This window comes from Fukomys damarensis, unplaced genomic scaffold (assembly GCF_012274545.1).
Source record: "Fukomys damarensis isolate Sample0158 unplaced genomic scaffold, DMR_v1.0_HiC HiC_scaffold_38, whole genome shotgun sequence".
Taxonomy (NCBI): Eukaryota; Metazoa; Chordata; class Mammalia; order Rodentia; family Bathyergidae; genus Fukomys; species Fukomys damarensis.
In genome coordinates, this window is record NW_022900950.1 from 72,590,797 (window position 1) to 72,609,143 (window position 18,347).

General features: G+C 35.3%; 1 protein-coding gene across 3 annotated transcripts in view; it reads right to left on the reverse strand.

Moving 5' to 3' along the window:
* The window catches only part of Lrba (LPS responsive beige-like anchor protein), a 452,811-nt gene that overhangs the window by 134,835 nt on the left and 299,629 nt on the right, over positions 1-18,347 (reverse strand). For all 3 annotated transcript variants that reach the window (XM_033760036.1, XM_010632727.3, XM_010632728.3), the window contains 2 exons: positions 8,042-8,182; positions 6,909-7,028 (listed from right to left, as the gene is read on the reverse strand). In XM_033760036.1, coding sequence (XP_033615927.1) covers positions 6,909-7,028; positions 8,042-8,182 — 261 coding nt within the window. The remainder of the gene's footprint in view (positions 1-6,908; positions 7,029-8,041; positions 8,183-18,347) is intronic.

The following is an 18,347-nucleotide window of genomic DNA, read 5'->3' on the forward strand; positions in this document are numbered from 1 at the left end:
TGCTGATGAGACTGTGGGGGGAGGGGGCAGGCGGTAGCCATGAACTGTTGGTGGAAATGTAGAATAATATAACCACTACGGAAATCAGTTTGGAGATTCCTCAAAAAACTAAAAATACAAATTCCTTTCAACCCAGCCATTCCTTTTCTAGATATCTTCCTGAAAGAATTAAAAACATCATATTATACTGACACATATGTACCCACATTTACAGCAGCACAACTTGCAATGGCTTAATCTTGGAAGTGGCCCATACGTTCATCAGCAGAATAAAGAAAATGTGATACATGTTTAAAATGGAGTATTATTCTGCTATAAAGAAGGATAAGTTTGAGTCATCTGTAGAAAAGTGGGTGCACCTTGAAATCATAATATTAAGTAAAATAAAATCAGATATACAAGCATAACTATCATAAGGTTTCTCCTATATGAGAAATTGAAACTAAAAATAATTGTAAAAAGCAAAATAAAAGATAATACAGAATATGGAGAAGGGGAACTAGAAATGCAGGAAGTAGAGAGGAAATGAATAACAGGGATGCAAAAAGAAATGAGATGTGTTATGTACATGTACCGACTCTCCACAATGATTGTAATCACTATGTACAACAAACATGTGCTAGTAAATATTTCAAAAAGATCCCAACCACAGCATAATGTTTTTTCACAACTTGTCCTGTGTTCATAGGAAAAAAAGTGCAAATATCTAAAAGTTTAATGAGGGTTCAGCTAGGTACTACTACAGAGTACAGAGGCTGTGGCTGAAGAAAAAGAAAGAATTTGGTTTTGAACATGTTCAATTTATGATACAATTTGTGTATTCAACAGGAACTGAGGAGGGAGTCAGATATCAGAAGGAATGCACAGGCTAGCAACATAAATTTGGGAGATTTGTGAAACTCCCCTGCATCCTTAAAGTACCACTCAAAAATCACTTAATCTGTGAAGTCATTGCAATCCCACCTCCCTAAGTCATAGTTTCACTTGGTTTATATCTTATTCTAACTTGTAGTTAAAAATAGTCTTATGCATACCTGTCTTTCTCACTAGAGAGAGAAGTGAAGAACCACGTCTATCTTAGCATTTCAACACCACCTGCTTTCTATTAGATATTACATATAGTGAATCATCAATAAAGACTAGCTTAACTCAATGTATGGGGATTTAAATTCTGAAAAGAAGCTAAATGTTTGCGTGCTGATAAATCATGCTCTTTATTCTGTGTTCTCCAATCGAAACACAACCTGTGTCTTCCTCTCATCTTAAAAATCCATCACCACACGCTAACAGTACCTTCTAAATATTTGCAAGTGCATCCACACTTGTGTAGCCCCCACTGCCACTACTGTTTAAGCCTCCACTGTCTTTTGCCTAATTAACAGTTTGTCATCTGCACCCACTTTTGTCCATACTGAAACACATCTATCAGCACTCATCACAGTTCTCCCTTAAAACCACAAAAACTGTTTCTGGCAGGTTTGCTTCAAACCCATGAAGTGTCTCCCTTCTGTTGCTTGGTAGGATAAAGCACAACCTCCTAAAAAGTAAAGGTTCCTTGTACTTGGCTTTAGATATCCTCTTTGCTTCATTTCAGAACACAGTATCTATTATGCTCAGTTGCTGGGATTTGGTTTTTTATCAGATTCTCTTCTACTGCAAAAGGCCCACTGAAGGTAACAGAGTGGGCCTTCTGCCCTATAGCGACATTTGATACTGGATCACAAGGAGAGACAGGCAGTGGATAAACAAAACAAAACAAAAAAAAAACACTTTTAAAAGTAAATTATATCTCAAGGTTCCTCTAAACTTTTACTCTAATTTTACCTTAGGAACAGATTATATTTTAGTTAATTATAATTTTAAGCTTCTGGTGAAATATGGTTCTCAATCTCCAGTGTAGATCCATTTACTACTACCACCATTACTGAGTAATGAACTAAGGTACCATTTAAACTCCTCCCACGCTCTAATCCTAACTTTTAATCATGTCTGTAGAAATAAAAGTGCTTGCACTGCAGCAAGTCAGATTGACTGAGATATTAAAGAGCATTTACTGAGAGGGTACCTGAAAAAAATATTACCTTGAAGGCTGGGGATTCGGCTCAGTGGTTCTGCTGTCTGCCTTGCAAACACAAGGGCCTGAGTTCGATCCCCGGTACCACAGGCAAAAAAATATTGCCCTGAGAGAAGGGTAAAAATCAGGGACAATGGACTGCTCAGAAAAGGCTTCTATGTTTGGCCCATACTTAGATGTGATCGCCTTGTGAAATGTATTTAATCTCTGAGTCTGTGATTTGTGCCACAAAATTTAATTGTAGAAATTCAAAGTAAAGAATGAAGAGAGTTATCTATTCTGAACCTTATCAGTTCCTAAATTTAAATGAATTGTTAAAATTGGAAACAGATTTTCTGAGGGATTTAGCAACAGCATTATCAACATCATCATTATTACTGTTGATGTTGTTGTTGTTATTTTGTGGTACTGGGTATTAGACCCAGGGCCTCCCATATGCTAGGCAAGTACTCAATATACAGCTTCCTCCCCAGTCCTTTCTTGAAGATTCTGAAACTTCATAGTAGAGATTTTCCAACCCAATTTTACTACATTCTATTTCAGTTCTCAAGACTACATACTACAGTCACTATTTTCCAGCTCATATTTCGATAAAGTACACACCAGAAACACCGTTGCTCAAAGAGGATGAAGATATCTTCTGAAGCTTCTTGGAGTGATTCCAAAACAGTGCCCCAAGTCTGTGCTGCCCAATAGAGAGGGTACAGCTATAAGTGGTAACTGAACACATGGCTAGTTAGAAGACACATGCTGGAAATGTAAAAAAATCTCAATAGTTTTATATTGATTACATGTTAAAATAATATTTTAAATAGGTTAAATGCATTATGAATATTTCATGTGGTTCTTTTGACTTTTCAACCTGTGACTTTAAGAAAATTTAAAATTACGTCTGTGGCTTTCATTTGTCGTCTGCAGTATACTGCTACTGGACAGTATCACCATGAACTTACTTAAAGAACCAAGCTGAACTGTTTCTTCAGGGAGAAGAAAAAGTATCACTGAAAGATTAGATCTGAAAGGTCAGAAAATGAATCTCAAAAACTTTTGAAAGCAGTAACTCACATTAAAACTGCTTTAGTAAAAGCTAATGAGGAGTCTTTCTTCTCTGAAATAAAAATAATTAATATTTAACCTGTATTTTATAGGAATACCCTTTTCTTTTAAAGACTAACATCCTCCAAGTATTGGCTGAACATGATAAATAGGAATTCTAAGATACTACAGCAATTTCCTCCTTAGTAAAAGAGAGTTAAGTATCAGAAAGGTAATGTTGTTTTTATTTTTTCTTTATTGGAAAAAAGGAATTAAATCCTCTACCTTTCATTTTTGTGAAATGCCACAAAAGCATTTTAGTTAATATATATGATATTAATCAGGCAAGGCACACCTTAGAACCCATTCAGTGAAGTAATTTCTATGACTCCATCTTCATAGAGCACCACTCCCTACTGTTCAAGACTGTCTTTAGGATTTCCAGAAGTCCCAGGAAGACAATGCAAATATAATGACTGCACTTGAAATACAATGTTATATGTGAATTCTTTTACATTCTTATAGTATTTTAATATTTATACATTTATTTTTATTGTATAATTTTAAATATGCTCTCTAAAATATTAAAATGTAAAACTTTAAAAAGCAGAAAAAAATAAACAAAAAATGAGGCATGATTAAATCCCTCACTTTATAAGGAAACTGAATGGCATATGGTATATGAGATATACATATATATATATTGCCAATAAATAATATAATTTTCAAAATATTTGAAAGCATGCCGGGGATTTAGCTCAGCAGTTCGGTGGCCTGCCTTGCAAATGCAAGGACCCAAGTTCAATCCCCAGTACCAATCAATCAATAAATCAATAAATCAATAAATCAATAAATCAATCAATAAATAAATAAATAGATAGACTGGACCTTAAACTGTCACCCGAGTTCAATCCCCAGTAGCAAAAACAAAAACAAACAAACAAACAAAATATTTGAGCCTGAGTCATAGGGTTTGAAGTAACTGGTTATCAATATAGAAAATGGTATAATTTATCCATGCCTGACTGGACATCACTTTGTGGATTTGGGGTTGAAAGTGGTGGAGAAGGAGAATATATAGCTTAGCTAGAAGAGTAAGTAGGTTTCAGTAAAGCTGATCATGAAGATAATCTCTGAACAGAATGAAACGACATTTAACAATTCAGCTATGTCAAAATGTCTGTTAATACAGGGGACTGAACCCAGAGCCTTAGTATTGAGCTATATTCCCAGCCCTTCTTTATTTCGATTTTGAGACAAGTCTCACTAAATAGCTCAGTTGTCCAGGCTGGACTCAGATTTGTGATCTATCTAGCTCTGGCTCCCAGTGTTGGGATTACAGGCAATCCCACTAAAAATATTATAATTATTGATGCATTCTAATTGCATAAAATAATGGGTTTCTTCGTAATGCTGTCATAGGTACAAGTAAGACACTTTGTACTGATGATTCATTTTTTTGCTTTTTTGAGACAGCGTCTCACTATGTAGTTGAGATTGACCTGGAACTCACTATGTAGCCCAGGCTGGTCTGGAACTCACAGTGATCCTCCTGCCTCAGCCCCCCAAGTGCTAGGATTATAGGCGTGCGCCACCACACTCCACTTTGTACTGATGATTCTTAAAGAGTGTGATATGATATCTTAAAAGTACTCTGGAGTATATAATTTGAAAGATCAAAAAATCCCTAATAGACACCTCAACATAAAAAAATTTAGGTACAATGCAATCTTCTTCAGTAGAGTATTATGATATGGACAATGCTGTACTCTATAAAAATTAAAATAATAAATAAAATACATTTTAGGCTATAAGGAAATCACACTTAAAGTGAATAATATAATTACAAAAAATATTTATAGTGCCATATGGTAACCTACACATTAATGCAGCTTTTCCTCTTTTGCACTCCATTATTTCTCCTTGGAACTTATTGTTTTTTGCCATATGGTATAATTATTTATGCATAAGAGACATCCTTTATGTAACTATAGGAACCTTCAAACCTATAGGCATATCTGCTTACACTTAACAGCATCTAACAGTTCCTTGAAGAAGGAGACACTATGCCAAAAAATAAACTTTTTTACTGCTGGAGGTAGAAATAAAAGTCTCATGAGGATTATATTAGCTACTGAACAAGGTTTTCAATAATTACAGTAGTGAATATGCACATAGAAAAAAGACTTTTTAAATTTTATTGATTGACTGACTGACTGACTGGTGGTGCTGGTGAACTGAACCCAGGCAAACATGCCACCGCTGAGGTACACAAGACCTAGATGGAAAAACTCATATTTTCCTTTAGCATTAATGTGGTCCTTGACCATGCAGTCAGGCATGGAATTAGAACTAACAGCAGGTAAAGACGTTTATGAGGTGAGTGGCGATACTGCTCTCAATCGATGCAGAAAGAAACTGACATTGTTACAGGTAAAGATTTTCTGGATAAGATCCCAAAAGCACAAGTAAAAAAAGCAAAAATTGATGAATGGAATTATATCAAACAGAAAAGTTTCTGCAGAGCAAAGGAAATAATCAGCAGTAAGAAGACAACACAGAGAAGGGACAAGAATAACTGCCAACTATTAATCCAACAAAAGGTTAATATGCAGAATATATAAAGAACTCAAAAACTTAATGATAAGAAAAACAAGAAATGCAATTAAAAAATGGTCAAGTGATCTGAATAGACAGCTCTCAAAGAAGTAAGATGAGAGGCCAATAAATGAAAGAAAAAAAACGCTCAATATCATTAGCCATTACAGAAAAGCAAATCAAAACTGTAAGAGTTATCATACCACTTCAGTTAGAATGGCTATAATTTAAAGAAAAACTCTGGTGAGGAAGTGAAGAAAAGGAAATGTTGGTGGGAATGTAAATTAGTGCGTCCCTCATCGGGAACAGCATGGAGGTTCCGCTAAAGACTAAAAGTAGAGCTACCATATGATCCACTGTACTCCACTCTTGGGTACACAGCCACAGGAACGGAAGACAGTACCCCGAGAAGGAGCCTGCAGGCCCATGTTTACTGCAGTGTTACTACAACAGCTACAAGAGGGGGTCAGCCTAGGTGCCCACAAACAGACAAAGGGATATAGAGAATATGACATGTATACCCAAAAGAGAACCATCCAGGCGTGAAGAATAAAATTCTGGCATTTGCAGATAAACAGATGAACCAAAGCATATTATGTTAAATTAAACCATGCCAGACACAAAAAAAGAAGTACAACATGTTCTCTCTTCTGTGTGGAAGTTTAAAAGCTGACCTGTGGTGTGTACGTCAGAAGAGGGAGCAAAAAGACAGGAGCTGGATTGATCAGTACTCATGTATAGAAATACCACACTAAATGCCATTACTATGTACAATTAATGTTAGTGAATGGAATGCAGAAATGAGGTATTTCTGAATATATATGTCTGAGCTTTTTCTCAGAGTACTTTCCAATCTACAGTAAGTGTATCTACTGAGTTTGGAATTCCACTGAGCATTCAACCTGGCATCCTTTACATCCACATTTCTATATTTTTCTTTTAACAAAAGGGTCCAATGCGGAGGCAAAAAATTCTACAACTAGAGGCAAGGAGGAGACAAACATTCAGGATATAAACAGACAAGTAGAGACAGACACAAAAGAAAAATGGAGTCAGAAACTTTATACAATGGTTCTAGACCAAATAATTAATTAAAGCCTCACCCTTTGAGCCACAGCTTCAGTGAAGTAGAGTGTTTGGAGGAGAGAGACTGCATATTCACTGAGTAATGAACACACTATAACATGAATCATTTCTATACCTTAATATCAGATGTGTCACGCTGACTGTTTCGCCAAGCTCTGGAAACTGATGAAAAAGTTCTATCTGCATGATCAAATTTCCCTCCTTGCAAATTTAGGAAGTAAGTTGTAAAGGGTTCCTAAAAAATAAACAATTAAAAAATTCCATATGTCCCCTAATGCATAAAAGTGTTTTTATAAACGTTTACATCAAAATATTATAATTACTAATCAGCATTAGCTACTAATGTAAACCAGGAATCAAATGGAAGTTGTATTATTATAATAATGTTCATAAATTATTTTTGCCTCAGAAGAAATATTTCTAAATATTTCCAAAATTTGGTATTTGCAACATTTTCTTCAGACTTTCTTCCTTTCTAAGAACAGGTTATTAATAACATTCAGAAATAACTTGAAGGCATTTTCTTCATAGCAGAAGGAAATAGTCCACTGTGTAAATCTCTTATTGTTATTACAAAATATTAACTTTATGATTCAGAGAAGAAAAATGTTTAGAAGTTTTAAAAGCCCGCTTTTAGTTAAAGAACATTTAAACACATATTAGTGGATAATTGCTTGAAATTAGCTAAGCACTATAAATTACTTCTAGGGTTTATGTTTGCCCATACCCTTCTAACAAGCTTTAATTAATGATCTGCTGCTAATGCTTTCCAAAAGAAATTACTTTTTAGTAGATGAATAACCTTTCAATTTTATAGAAGCATTTCTTGTTTAACCAATACATTATCAATACACTACAGCATTGGTTATCTACAAATACCCATTATCTATTTAGAGCAATAGATCTTCCAAAATACTGTGAATATGTTTCTGCATTAATGAAACTTTATTTAGCTTTTATTTAATAGACTACATTTGAAAAGAACTTATGTTAGTGTGTTAAAACAACAATCACTTAAAGAGGCAATTTAAGGAGAAAATCCATACAATTGTACGTGAAACATTTTTAATTCAATTCTATCATAGTATTATAAAATACATTCTAAATGACAGAGGTATGTACAAATAGAACTGCAGTATTCAAAAGATTTTTAGCATTCAAAAAAGATGCTGCAGATTGTTAATCACTGCACATTATCTAGAACATTGAATTTATTTAGCCATAGTTTATTATTTTAATGGAACTTACTATTCTTAGCAGCCATGCAAGAACAAAGCTTGCAGTTGAGTAATGAGTACCATAGTGGAATTTTGGAACTTGTTCATCTTCCCATGATTCAAAACGTTCTGTAAAGAATGCTGCTCTTTTTGGATTCAAAGCTCCTACTGGCTGCCAAAGGACAAATAAAAACAAACAAGAAACATAAATGTAATCATCCTTTATTTCTTTGTTTTTTCTGTTTTCCTATCAGAAGGCATAAAAGTAATATCTAAAAATATGTACTACCAACGGCACTCAGGAGACAGAGGTAAGAGAGTTGCCATGAGTTCAAGGCCAGCCTAAGTTCACAGTGAGACCTTGTCTTAAAATTTTAAAAAAGGTACTATTTAAATAAAAAACCAGACATATCAAAAAATGGTTGGAAAAACACATTTAATTTTAAAAACATGTTACACAAACGCATAAGTAATTGGGTGGATAAACCTGAATTCCTCTAAAATTTTAGTTTCTGCTGTACGATAATTTTAACCAGTCTGTAACAATCTTATGAAGACACCCAAAGTGATTATTAGTAATACAATATTTTGGAAAGCGCCTATACAACTTTATTGCATGAATTAGACGCAACAACCAGAAACCAAATGTTTAAGCTGGAGGACTGACATCTAATGAGTTCTGAGAAGAGAATGGAAAATGACTGGGGGAAGGGTGAAATGGCTTCAAGGGAGAGCCTGCAAGAGAAGGGATGAAGACAGAGCTAGAAATTTCTACTAGTAAAGAGAAAGCAGAAGTTAGACAATTACAAAGATGTCTGCATGACGATATACATATCACGTAAAAGGAATGGTAGACAACTGATCAGCTTACTGCAAAACAGTATAATATCACAGTAAGGTCCCAGAATCACGAAAACAAAGTGGTCAAAAACCAGACTCGTGGGAGTAATAGTAAAACCCATTCAGAAGGTTATGAGAAGGTACATTAAACTCCCACAAATAATGCCTGATTACGTTCCTTGAATACTATTTTTCTTAAGATAATCTTTTAGAATGAAGAGTTTGAATAAAATAATTACTTGTAAAGCCCCCAATATATTGCTTGGTACAGATTTAAGATGGAAGCTCAATAAATACTAGTTGGTTTCATTACTGCTGCTGCTATTTTTATTATTCAGGGGCTACATGAACTCCATTAAACAGTAGGTAAAATGTTGTGATTATGCGCGTATAGATTCTTGAGATTCTCAAATGTGTCCAGGGCTCAAAGAATGTTAAGATAAGCTGCTTTAAATAGCAATTCATTCTCTTAAGAACTCTAATCTCTGGTAGTTCTTGAGTCCTGATTTAAAATACAAGTAAAATTCAGTGAAAAACAGATTAATGAAAGATTACTTTCCTGTGTAGGACCCAGAACTGTCTTTTGCTTTACATCACATGTGAAATCCTCTGAGTTAGTTTTCCCTAATTTATAAGAAAGTATCTGATTACTCACAGGGGAAATGCTAAACAAAAATAAATAAATTACACTGCCTTAAAATGGATATATTCAGACATGTTCGGACTAATTTTTTTAACTGCTTTTCACCTTACAGGGTTTTTAAGCAACATTTCAAATTTCTCGTTTGGCTACCTTTCTGAAATTACTTGTTAAATATTATTTATCAAAACTACTTTTACCTTTGATGTGATCCTCTTTCAGTCACTTGGTTCTAATCAATATGTATTTTATTTTACACATTTTAAAACATACTAATAGATTTTTTAGACATCTTAATTACTATTTTAAGTGTTACAATATACTAATTTTAAAATGTTACCTTTTAAAGTATTAGTGTCCGTGAAAAGAATTATATCTAACTAAATGTATGCTAGTTAAGAAGGATCTCAGTCCCAGAATTCTTTCTTTGTTACAGAACCAATATATATAAGGCCTATGAATGTATTTTAGTCATTGTCCCTGAAGACTGAGCGACGCAGAAGGAAAGAAATAAAATCATTGAAAGACAAATTGTATGAATTAAAAACAGAATCAATTCTTCTTTAGTATAGCTCTGCAGCATATTAAGCATTCCCTTTATCTGCTCCCATTTTTATTATTCTCCAAATGAGTATCTCCCTACTCCCAAAAAATCAATAGTTATAGAATCACGTTTCTTGAATATAATGCTAAAACCAATTAGGATTGATTTCACTAGCATCTGAAAAAAATGGTATCATGCAAAGATCTATGTAGGTAGAAACCACAGTATTGATTCTAGCTGTTATTGTTACAGTTGGTTTCTGAAGCCAGTTGTAGGACAGCTATCAAGACATACCATATTTATTCGCAAGCATATAAAAAAGAAGTCCCCAAATAAAAGAAGGTTAAAAAAAAAAGACCAGTAGAGCCGTGCAATGACAATGATACACTATCAGCTTACTCAGAGAAGTTACAGTGGGAATACACACATTGAATTATACATTACGCGAAAGCACTGATTTATTGTGGTAATAACATCCACCTCATTAAAAGATTCTGCTTTGCTGCAGTTGGAAGGCTACATATTGTTTACTGCTATAAATTAATGGCAGTGCAAAGAAGACTGTGGAACCATCCTAACAATAGATCTGTAATGACAGTGCTGTATATCACAGCTTCCTCAGCAGCTTCATAATAAAATGGAGACGATGTATTGAGCTAATACATTCTACCATGCTGGCCCATATTTTTCTGACAACTGCTTTAAAAGATGAGCTGAATCCAACTATGTTATAATGCTGCAAAGCATTTAACTAAGCAAGAGTCAGTCATACAACAAAGTGCATCCTAGGATTTAAAAAAACATTGTCTAAATCAGCATTTTAAGATGTTTAATTCATCTCTGCAGAAGAACTAACTGCTTATATAGTATATTAAGGGTAACAATTGCTAGGCGGGTCAGGAAGATGCCAGGCGCTATCATCCTACACTGATCTCTGTACAACCTAACAAACAGGGTATCTATTTTTTGAATCAACAAAATTTTAAAGGAAGAAAATAAAAAAACAGTCATAATTTCTTGGGAAAACAATCAATAAAAAATAAATACTGACTAGGACCTATTAAACTGGTAAAATTCAAACTCATAACCAAGCAGATATAAATAGCCCTAGATTACAGAAATTTTAGCCACTACAAAGAGCTAACAAAATGTTTTAAACTCTACAAAGTTAAAAAAATCACAACAGTATGAAAAAAGAGGTTTAATCAAAATGGAATAAATTCAGTTTAACATTTAGAATATTACAATTAGCAAGAGAAGCACTGTTTAATATCAAGGAAATGAGAACTTAGAATAAAGAAAAGACTTTTTTTTAAAGCATGAGAACCAATATGTGTGAAAAGCCACAATTGTCACCAAGTGACTGTGCCCACTTAAGAAAAGCCCCACTAAGTTGGATCAGCATAGTTCTGAGTGTGGCTGTGGGGGCTCCCTGAAGACAGGAGACCCAGCCGGGGCAGCTTGCTGTCTGAACCGCGTAAAAGGGAAACCAAGAAGGAAGGCTCCGAGTCTCCGAGGAGCCCCAGTCTTGGCCTTCACCTTGGACATCGTCCCAGCTTCCAGCGCAGGCTCTTCAGCCTCCTCCTATGAACTGAGAAGCTACATTGAGTGCCAGGCCTTGGACTGGATCCTTTGGGTCTCCAGGGAGCGGAGACTGTGCCAGCCAACCTTGTACATCCTTATGTATTTGCATATCGTGTGTTCTGCTTCTCTAGTAAGCACTGACTGAGACTGTACTCTAGGCCATAAACTTTAGCCTAGGGGACTCAAACCTAGTACTGCTATTCCCTTCCTCGGGCCATTTTATTCATCTAAAGCTGTTACATCACAAGCTGTTTTAATTAATTTAATGCAAATTCCATTTGTGAAATATGATCTGAAAGGGAACATATGAAAGTGTGAAGGAGAGCTCCTGGAACAAAAGAACATACTCACGGAGTATAGCCGCTACTGTGCTATTGTCTCCAGCACCCTAACTCCTTTCCTTCTGAGAGTTAGATACACACTGCTATTATTTCTGTTGTTGTTGTTTTTTGTTTTTTGAGACAGGGTCTCTCTATGTAGTTCAGCTGACCTCAAATTCACTAGGTAGCCCAGGTTAGCCACAAACTCACAGCGATCCTTCTGCCTCAGCCTCCTGAGTGCTGGGGATTACAGGCATGCGCCATCATGCCTTGCCAAAATGCTATAATTTATAGTAGTCTTTCAATGAGAAGTTCTAAACTATTAGATGTGCTTATAGTTAAAAAAAAAAATCACACACAATAAATGTGAAAAAAGGAAGGAACAGAAACAAAGTTTTTATAAATAAGGAGGGGTAGACGGGTTAAAGGGAGGGCAGGGGAATGGGAAAAAAATAAGAATCAAGATATATTATGTAAAGGTACAAGTTCCTAATGATAAATGTCATTATACTGTTTACCTAAAATGTACCAATATATTTAATAAAAAAACACACAAGGTACAGAGAATATGAAAAAAATCTCAGAAATACTACACAGCGAAGATTTGCTGGAATTCAAAAATTTCTAAAATCTACAAGTCTCAAAATATTTTCACATCTTTGTAGGTTTTCCTGGAAAAATCATTAAAGCTCCAATATACAGAGATGAGAGGAAGGGGAGAGGGTTAAAATGAAAGAAACATGTAACTCTGGAACATAACATCCATACACAGGGGTTTTAGTGATGACAGAGGATAATGTTTTGTGATGACACATTTTTGGGGTATCAAAGAAAGGTGTCAAAGCTGGATGGATAAAGGTTCCAGAAAAGGACAAAAAGCATGATTACAACTCTACTAAGAATCTTTATGACAGTCCCAAAGCTATCTGCCAACATCATCTTCATTTGATACAAGTGGAGAACTGGAAACAGCCTTAAATTCCATGAGGACAGACAAAGCCCACCCTATACCATTTAAGAGATCATATGTAGATACTGTGTTGTTTTCCCGGAAGTAGGGTGGGCCTATAGATACTGAAAAGAGTCACGAAAAAATGAAGGCAAAAGACCAGCGAGGAACAGATAACAAAAATAATTCAATCTGTGCTTTTTTATAGGTGTGTAAGAATGTCAGGACAAAGGAAAGAATATTGTTAATTAAGTGTGAAGTATATGATATATTTGAACACAATAAATTAAAACCTTCAAATTCAGAAGATGGAAGAGGTTGTACTACCAATGAATGTTACATTAAATATGGTCATTCTTGATTAGGAAATAGGATTTGGTTTGGGAATATTCTAGGAAAAAACTATATTATATAGATGAAAGGAGCTACTTCTATCTGATGACAATGCCACTAACTTGCTGGCTATATGCAAATGTTTTAAGAGTCTCACATAAATAATTTCATTATCATCATAACAATTCTTCAATATACAGACCCATCTGCATCCCCAATTTGAAGATGGAAAAAAACTGAGTCTGGAAAAAGAGAAGCTGATTATTAGTTGGTGGTTATCTACCAAGTGGCATCGGCAAGAATCGAAGCTACCAGGCCAAACCAACCAGTAGGTCTAGAAAGATTTGGGTTGTGCTAAATTTGCAAGGCCATTAGAGTCCTCACGAGAGCTTCAGATTAAACGCCCTTTTGCAAAAAGTATTAGTTATAGTTTGGGTCTACAGGCCCGTGCCAAAGCCTCATGCAGTCCTAGGTGGGCTTTTTCAGAGGTGACTGGATCTAGATCGTGCGATGCTGGGATCAATGGTGTGTGATTACTAAGCCAGTACACGGATTGGTTTGGCACCAGCCCCAATTCCGGTAGCCTGGATACAATATAAGGGTCAGAAAGATGCTTTGAGGTCCCTTGCTTATTTGCCTTTGCTGTCTTCTGCTTGCCATGAACTCTTCTGTGATGCCCCTCTGCCCAGCCACCCCACCTTGGAGCCAGCAGTCGTGGGCTGAAACCTCTACTTACCGTGAGCTAAATAAACCTTTCCTCTCTTGACTTTGGGTGGCAGGCATTTTCTCTCAGCAATGACAGAAAAGAAACTAAGATAGATTATTGAAGTTTTTATTCCTAATTAAAATATCTGTGTTTATCACTTGAGAAGAAGGCTTTACAATTAAAAAGAATTAGATAGATAAATAAGACAGTTTTGGGGACACTGAAAAAGATGTGTAAAAAATACCTTTTGGAAACGTGAACAGAAAAGGTACTGTCATCAGTTTTTGTTGTCTTACTTCTGTCTTAACTTTCATATTTGTATACCCACAACCATGAACCTAAATAGAGCCTTTAATCTGTGGGTTGCTGAAGCTTTTTAAAGGACACAGTTATATCATCACTGCTGTTATACTCCATCCTTCTAGTAAAGAAAATAAACAAATCCCCACTGTCATTTAAACCACATTGCCAATGTTATGGTGTGCAACTATTTTGTTTCAATTCTATCAGCTCTTTTACCTAAATGACATGTACAGCAAGCAGCCTGATCAGCATTTTTACACAAGCTTGCTTTAGAATACTTCATTATACACAATAGTATATGGCTGAGATGGTTTGGTGTTTGTCTTCATATACCCTCATTTAATACTGTCAAGAAAAAAAAAAATTCTTCTGTGCCCTACTGTGGCTTTTACAGTTAACACTACAGACTTGTTGCAAATACCAGGGATTAAGTACTTTTAAGTCCTTGAAATCATCTCTTACAAGTATGTTAAATATATACTACTATAGCATTTCAATTTAATAAATACATCCTGGAAAAAATAAAGCGAGTGTACTTACTGTGCCTACACAGAATCGAAATCATTTCAAATGCTCATATTTGTAGATATGTAGCAATACCTTCAGAGTTCCATGTCATTCAGTTATAGTTAGTATTCAAGTGATTCTTACTCTATAGGTTTTTATTCAGGTTTGAAAAAGCCAAATAAATTGATGAAAAATAATCTCATAACCCAATGACAGTGCTAAACTAAATGTATGGAAGAACTGAATAAACAATCCTAAAGATCCAAAGATAATTAACAAAAATTTTTTAATTGTGAAAATGATAAACACTAAAGTGACCTAATGCTGATATAATAATATCTGCCAATTTGTAGATAAATTAATCTACCTATTAGAAAAAAGACCATTAAATAACTCATACCTTTTTAAAACAAGCTACTAGTAATAAAAAGATGAACGTTCATTCAGCTTTTAGAAGTTGAAACATAAAATCAGAATTTACTTGAGTAATATTTATCTTTTCAAAGTCCTTCTCCATTTGCCTTGAAAACTAAATGAATATGACAAAGCTAGTTTCACCTTGGAAAAAGATATATTTATTCTGCCTGGCTCAATCCTAAATGGGGAAATTATGTGTCCACTGTTTGGCTTAAACCTGGGGTAACTGCTCTAAATATTTGAATGATTTATAGATAAACCATAATAAAATATCACAATTATAAAAGGAAGAGAGCTCAGGGTCTGTAAAGATGAATAAACACAGTTACTTCATTTTCTGTTTTAGACAATTTACTTCTTAGAAAAACATCTCAATATAAAACTTAAAGTAGCACAATGTGAAAACTTCAATATGTAGGCAAGAATCTGAATTGCACGGTGTTTTAAAACTACAAACAGACTCCAAGTACCAAACAAGGTGATGTAAAATATTGTTGGGCAAGTGAAACTGGAGGAGGGTAGTGATTTTCAACAAAAATAGAGTAACTGGATTCTACTTAGAAGAATAACCCCAAATAATATTGTAGTTGTAACAGAAGGGATTCTAGCAATTCTAACAGCTTAAGAATAGCCATGGGTCTACAAATAACTAGTAAATGTTGATAACAGTTTTGGAGTTCATTTCCCACAATGGGAGATGTGACAGGGTGATGATCAAGGGTTGAAGGCAGTTGTATTTCCAGAAAAAGCCCACTCATGCAAGCAAGGGTCAGTGATAATCTGTAAACTCTCCCCAGGCCGAAGCCCTCACGCCATGTCAAGTGGACCATGAACACAGTCCGGCCCTGAGCCCACACCAGGGCTGCACTGACTACGGCTCTGAGAGAGTGAGCAGGCTGAAGACTCCAGCTGGACAAGACTGGAAGTCACTCATTCACTGGGGGAGATGAGTCAGAACAAACATGTCCATTAGAGTCACAAGTGCTTTCAAAGTTCACCTCATCCTCACTTTCCTGAGCATGATAATACTACATGTTAGACTTTACACTTTTTCTTAAATCAATCTTTTACAGACTTTTCCTCTACAACTATATTATCATTTGTTGGGGTGATTAAATTTAGTCATCTGATTACAGGACAGTGGTAACTACTATTTATGAAGGACTAAACATAAACCCATAAAGCTCTGATTTAGAAGCTGGTGGCCCTGACCACTGCACGTAATAGCTGCACATGGCTCTAGCCTGTATCTTAACTATAAGGTTTTTAAAATGTAGCACAAAATTCTATAAAAAATAAAACAAAAAGTCCCTGTTCAGTATACAGATTACCAACTTTCCTTTACCAACTGAGAAAACATGCTTTCATGGAACACAAACAGGAGTGATAGATGATTTTATGTGTCAACTTGCATGGGCCACAGGGTGCCCAGATTAAACATTACTTCTGAGTGTTCTGTGTGCTTCCAGGTGGGATTAGTTTTTAAATTGGCAGATTTGGTATAGTAGACCACCTTCTCCAAAGTGGGTGGAAAACATTCAATTTGATGAGGGCCTGAACAGAAACACAGGACAGAGGAAGGAGCAGTTCCTCCCCTTTTTCCTGCTGTATCACTGAAGCTGAGACACCTCATCTCATTCTCTCTTGTTCTGGATAGAGATTTAAGTCATGAGCTACCCTGTTCTTAATCCTTTTTTATACCACTGGTTTTCCCTGGTTTTCAGCTTGCAGGTAAATATCCTTTTAGACCTAGACACAAAGATACAAATACAGTTATCTCTTATTGGATCTGTTTCTCTGAAGAACTCTAACAAGCTATACCAGTGAAATAAAATGAAAGAGATGATGAAATTGTTATGTTAAAAAGAAGCAATGGTAGGGGATTCTATCTAGAATCTTCTTGAAAGATGGGCTTAAGTAGAGGAACAGTTACTCCAAACACATAAAATATTGCTCTTTATACAGCTATGAATGCTGTTACACTCATATAAAAAGAAGCAAATCATTTTAGTATTACTATCTATACTTTATCATCTTTGTTCTTTTTTATCATAATGGAGGAAAACTTAAAATACATTTTATATGTTTATTTGAAATTATACTTATGTATAAAACAGAACACGGTCTTATGAACACAGCCTGGTAGCAAACAGCACAGCTATGATACCACCAGCCATGTACGTACTTTCTCCCAAAGTACTTATCAAAACTCCAAATTTACCATAATTTAAGAAGTTCACAATAGAAAGTGATCTTCAAATATGAGTGTCACAAAATGCACTAAAGAATTCACAAAATGTAATAGAAAAGTCTAAAAGCCACTTAACCTTGTATACAAAAATAAGCAGATTCATTTCCTATTTCAAAAGATGGGTTGGCCATTCCCCAGGGAAAGAAGCGAAGGATCCTCAAGTAAATGGCTCGTTCTAATTCTGGGACAGGAAATGCACAAAACAGCCTGGGACACTGTTGTGCCATATGGGCTGTCAAACAATGGGATTTTTATCTAAGTGACTCAGCACCCTTCTTGAAGAGCCCCCACTGAATAAATTCGTGGCAAAGTCAGTATCACAAAGAATAATGCAGTTCTGCTTTCATCTGAACTGTAGAATGTATAAAGGTAATGCTGCTACCATTTTAATAAACAGACTGCATCTATAAAATCAAGGTAGAAGACAACCAAGTGAAGTGAAGTCCAAAAATGACAAATCTCTCAAATGAGAGATGGGAGAGAGACTTAAAATTTTGGCAAAACATGGGAGAAAGTGGTAGTCAAAAGTAGGTAAGAAAAATCTGGTAAATTTTATAAAGAAATTTTCAATACCAATTTGAGGTAAACTGATCAGTTTAGAAAAACTGGTTAAATCGAAACAAGGGAATTTATGTGTACTTCCCAATTCTTTTTCAAGGGGGTTCATGCAAAGTAAATGTGCAGTGGAGAGCAGGAGGCCAGAGGAAGACCATCTGGTGACACAGGCACACAATATGTGATTTACAGACACAAAACCCCATCACTTTGCCCTGACTTTTGTCTTACATGAATCAAGTCTTTAAAACTGAAGGGAGAAGAATACCAAATTCCCTCACTCAGGTCCTATGCAAATATAGACCACACAAGCGACAGGTAGGCAAAGAAAACCAATCTGCTGCAGGAAGAGGGTTAGGAAACCCTCTATACTACCTTCCAGGGCCCA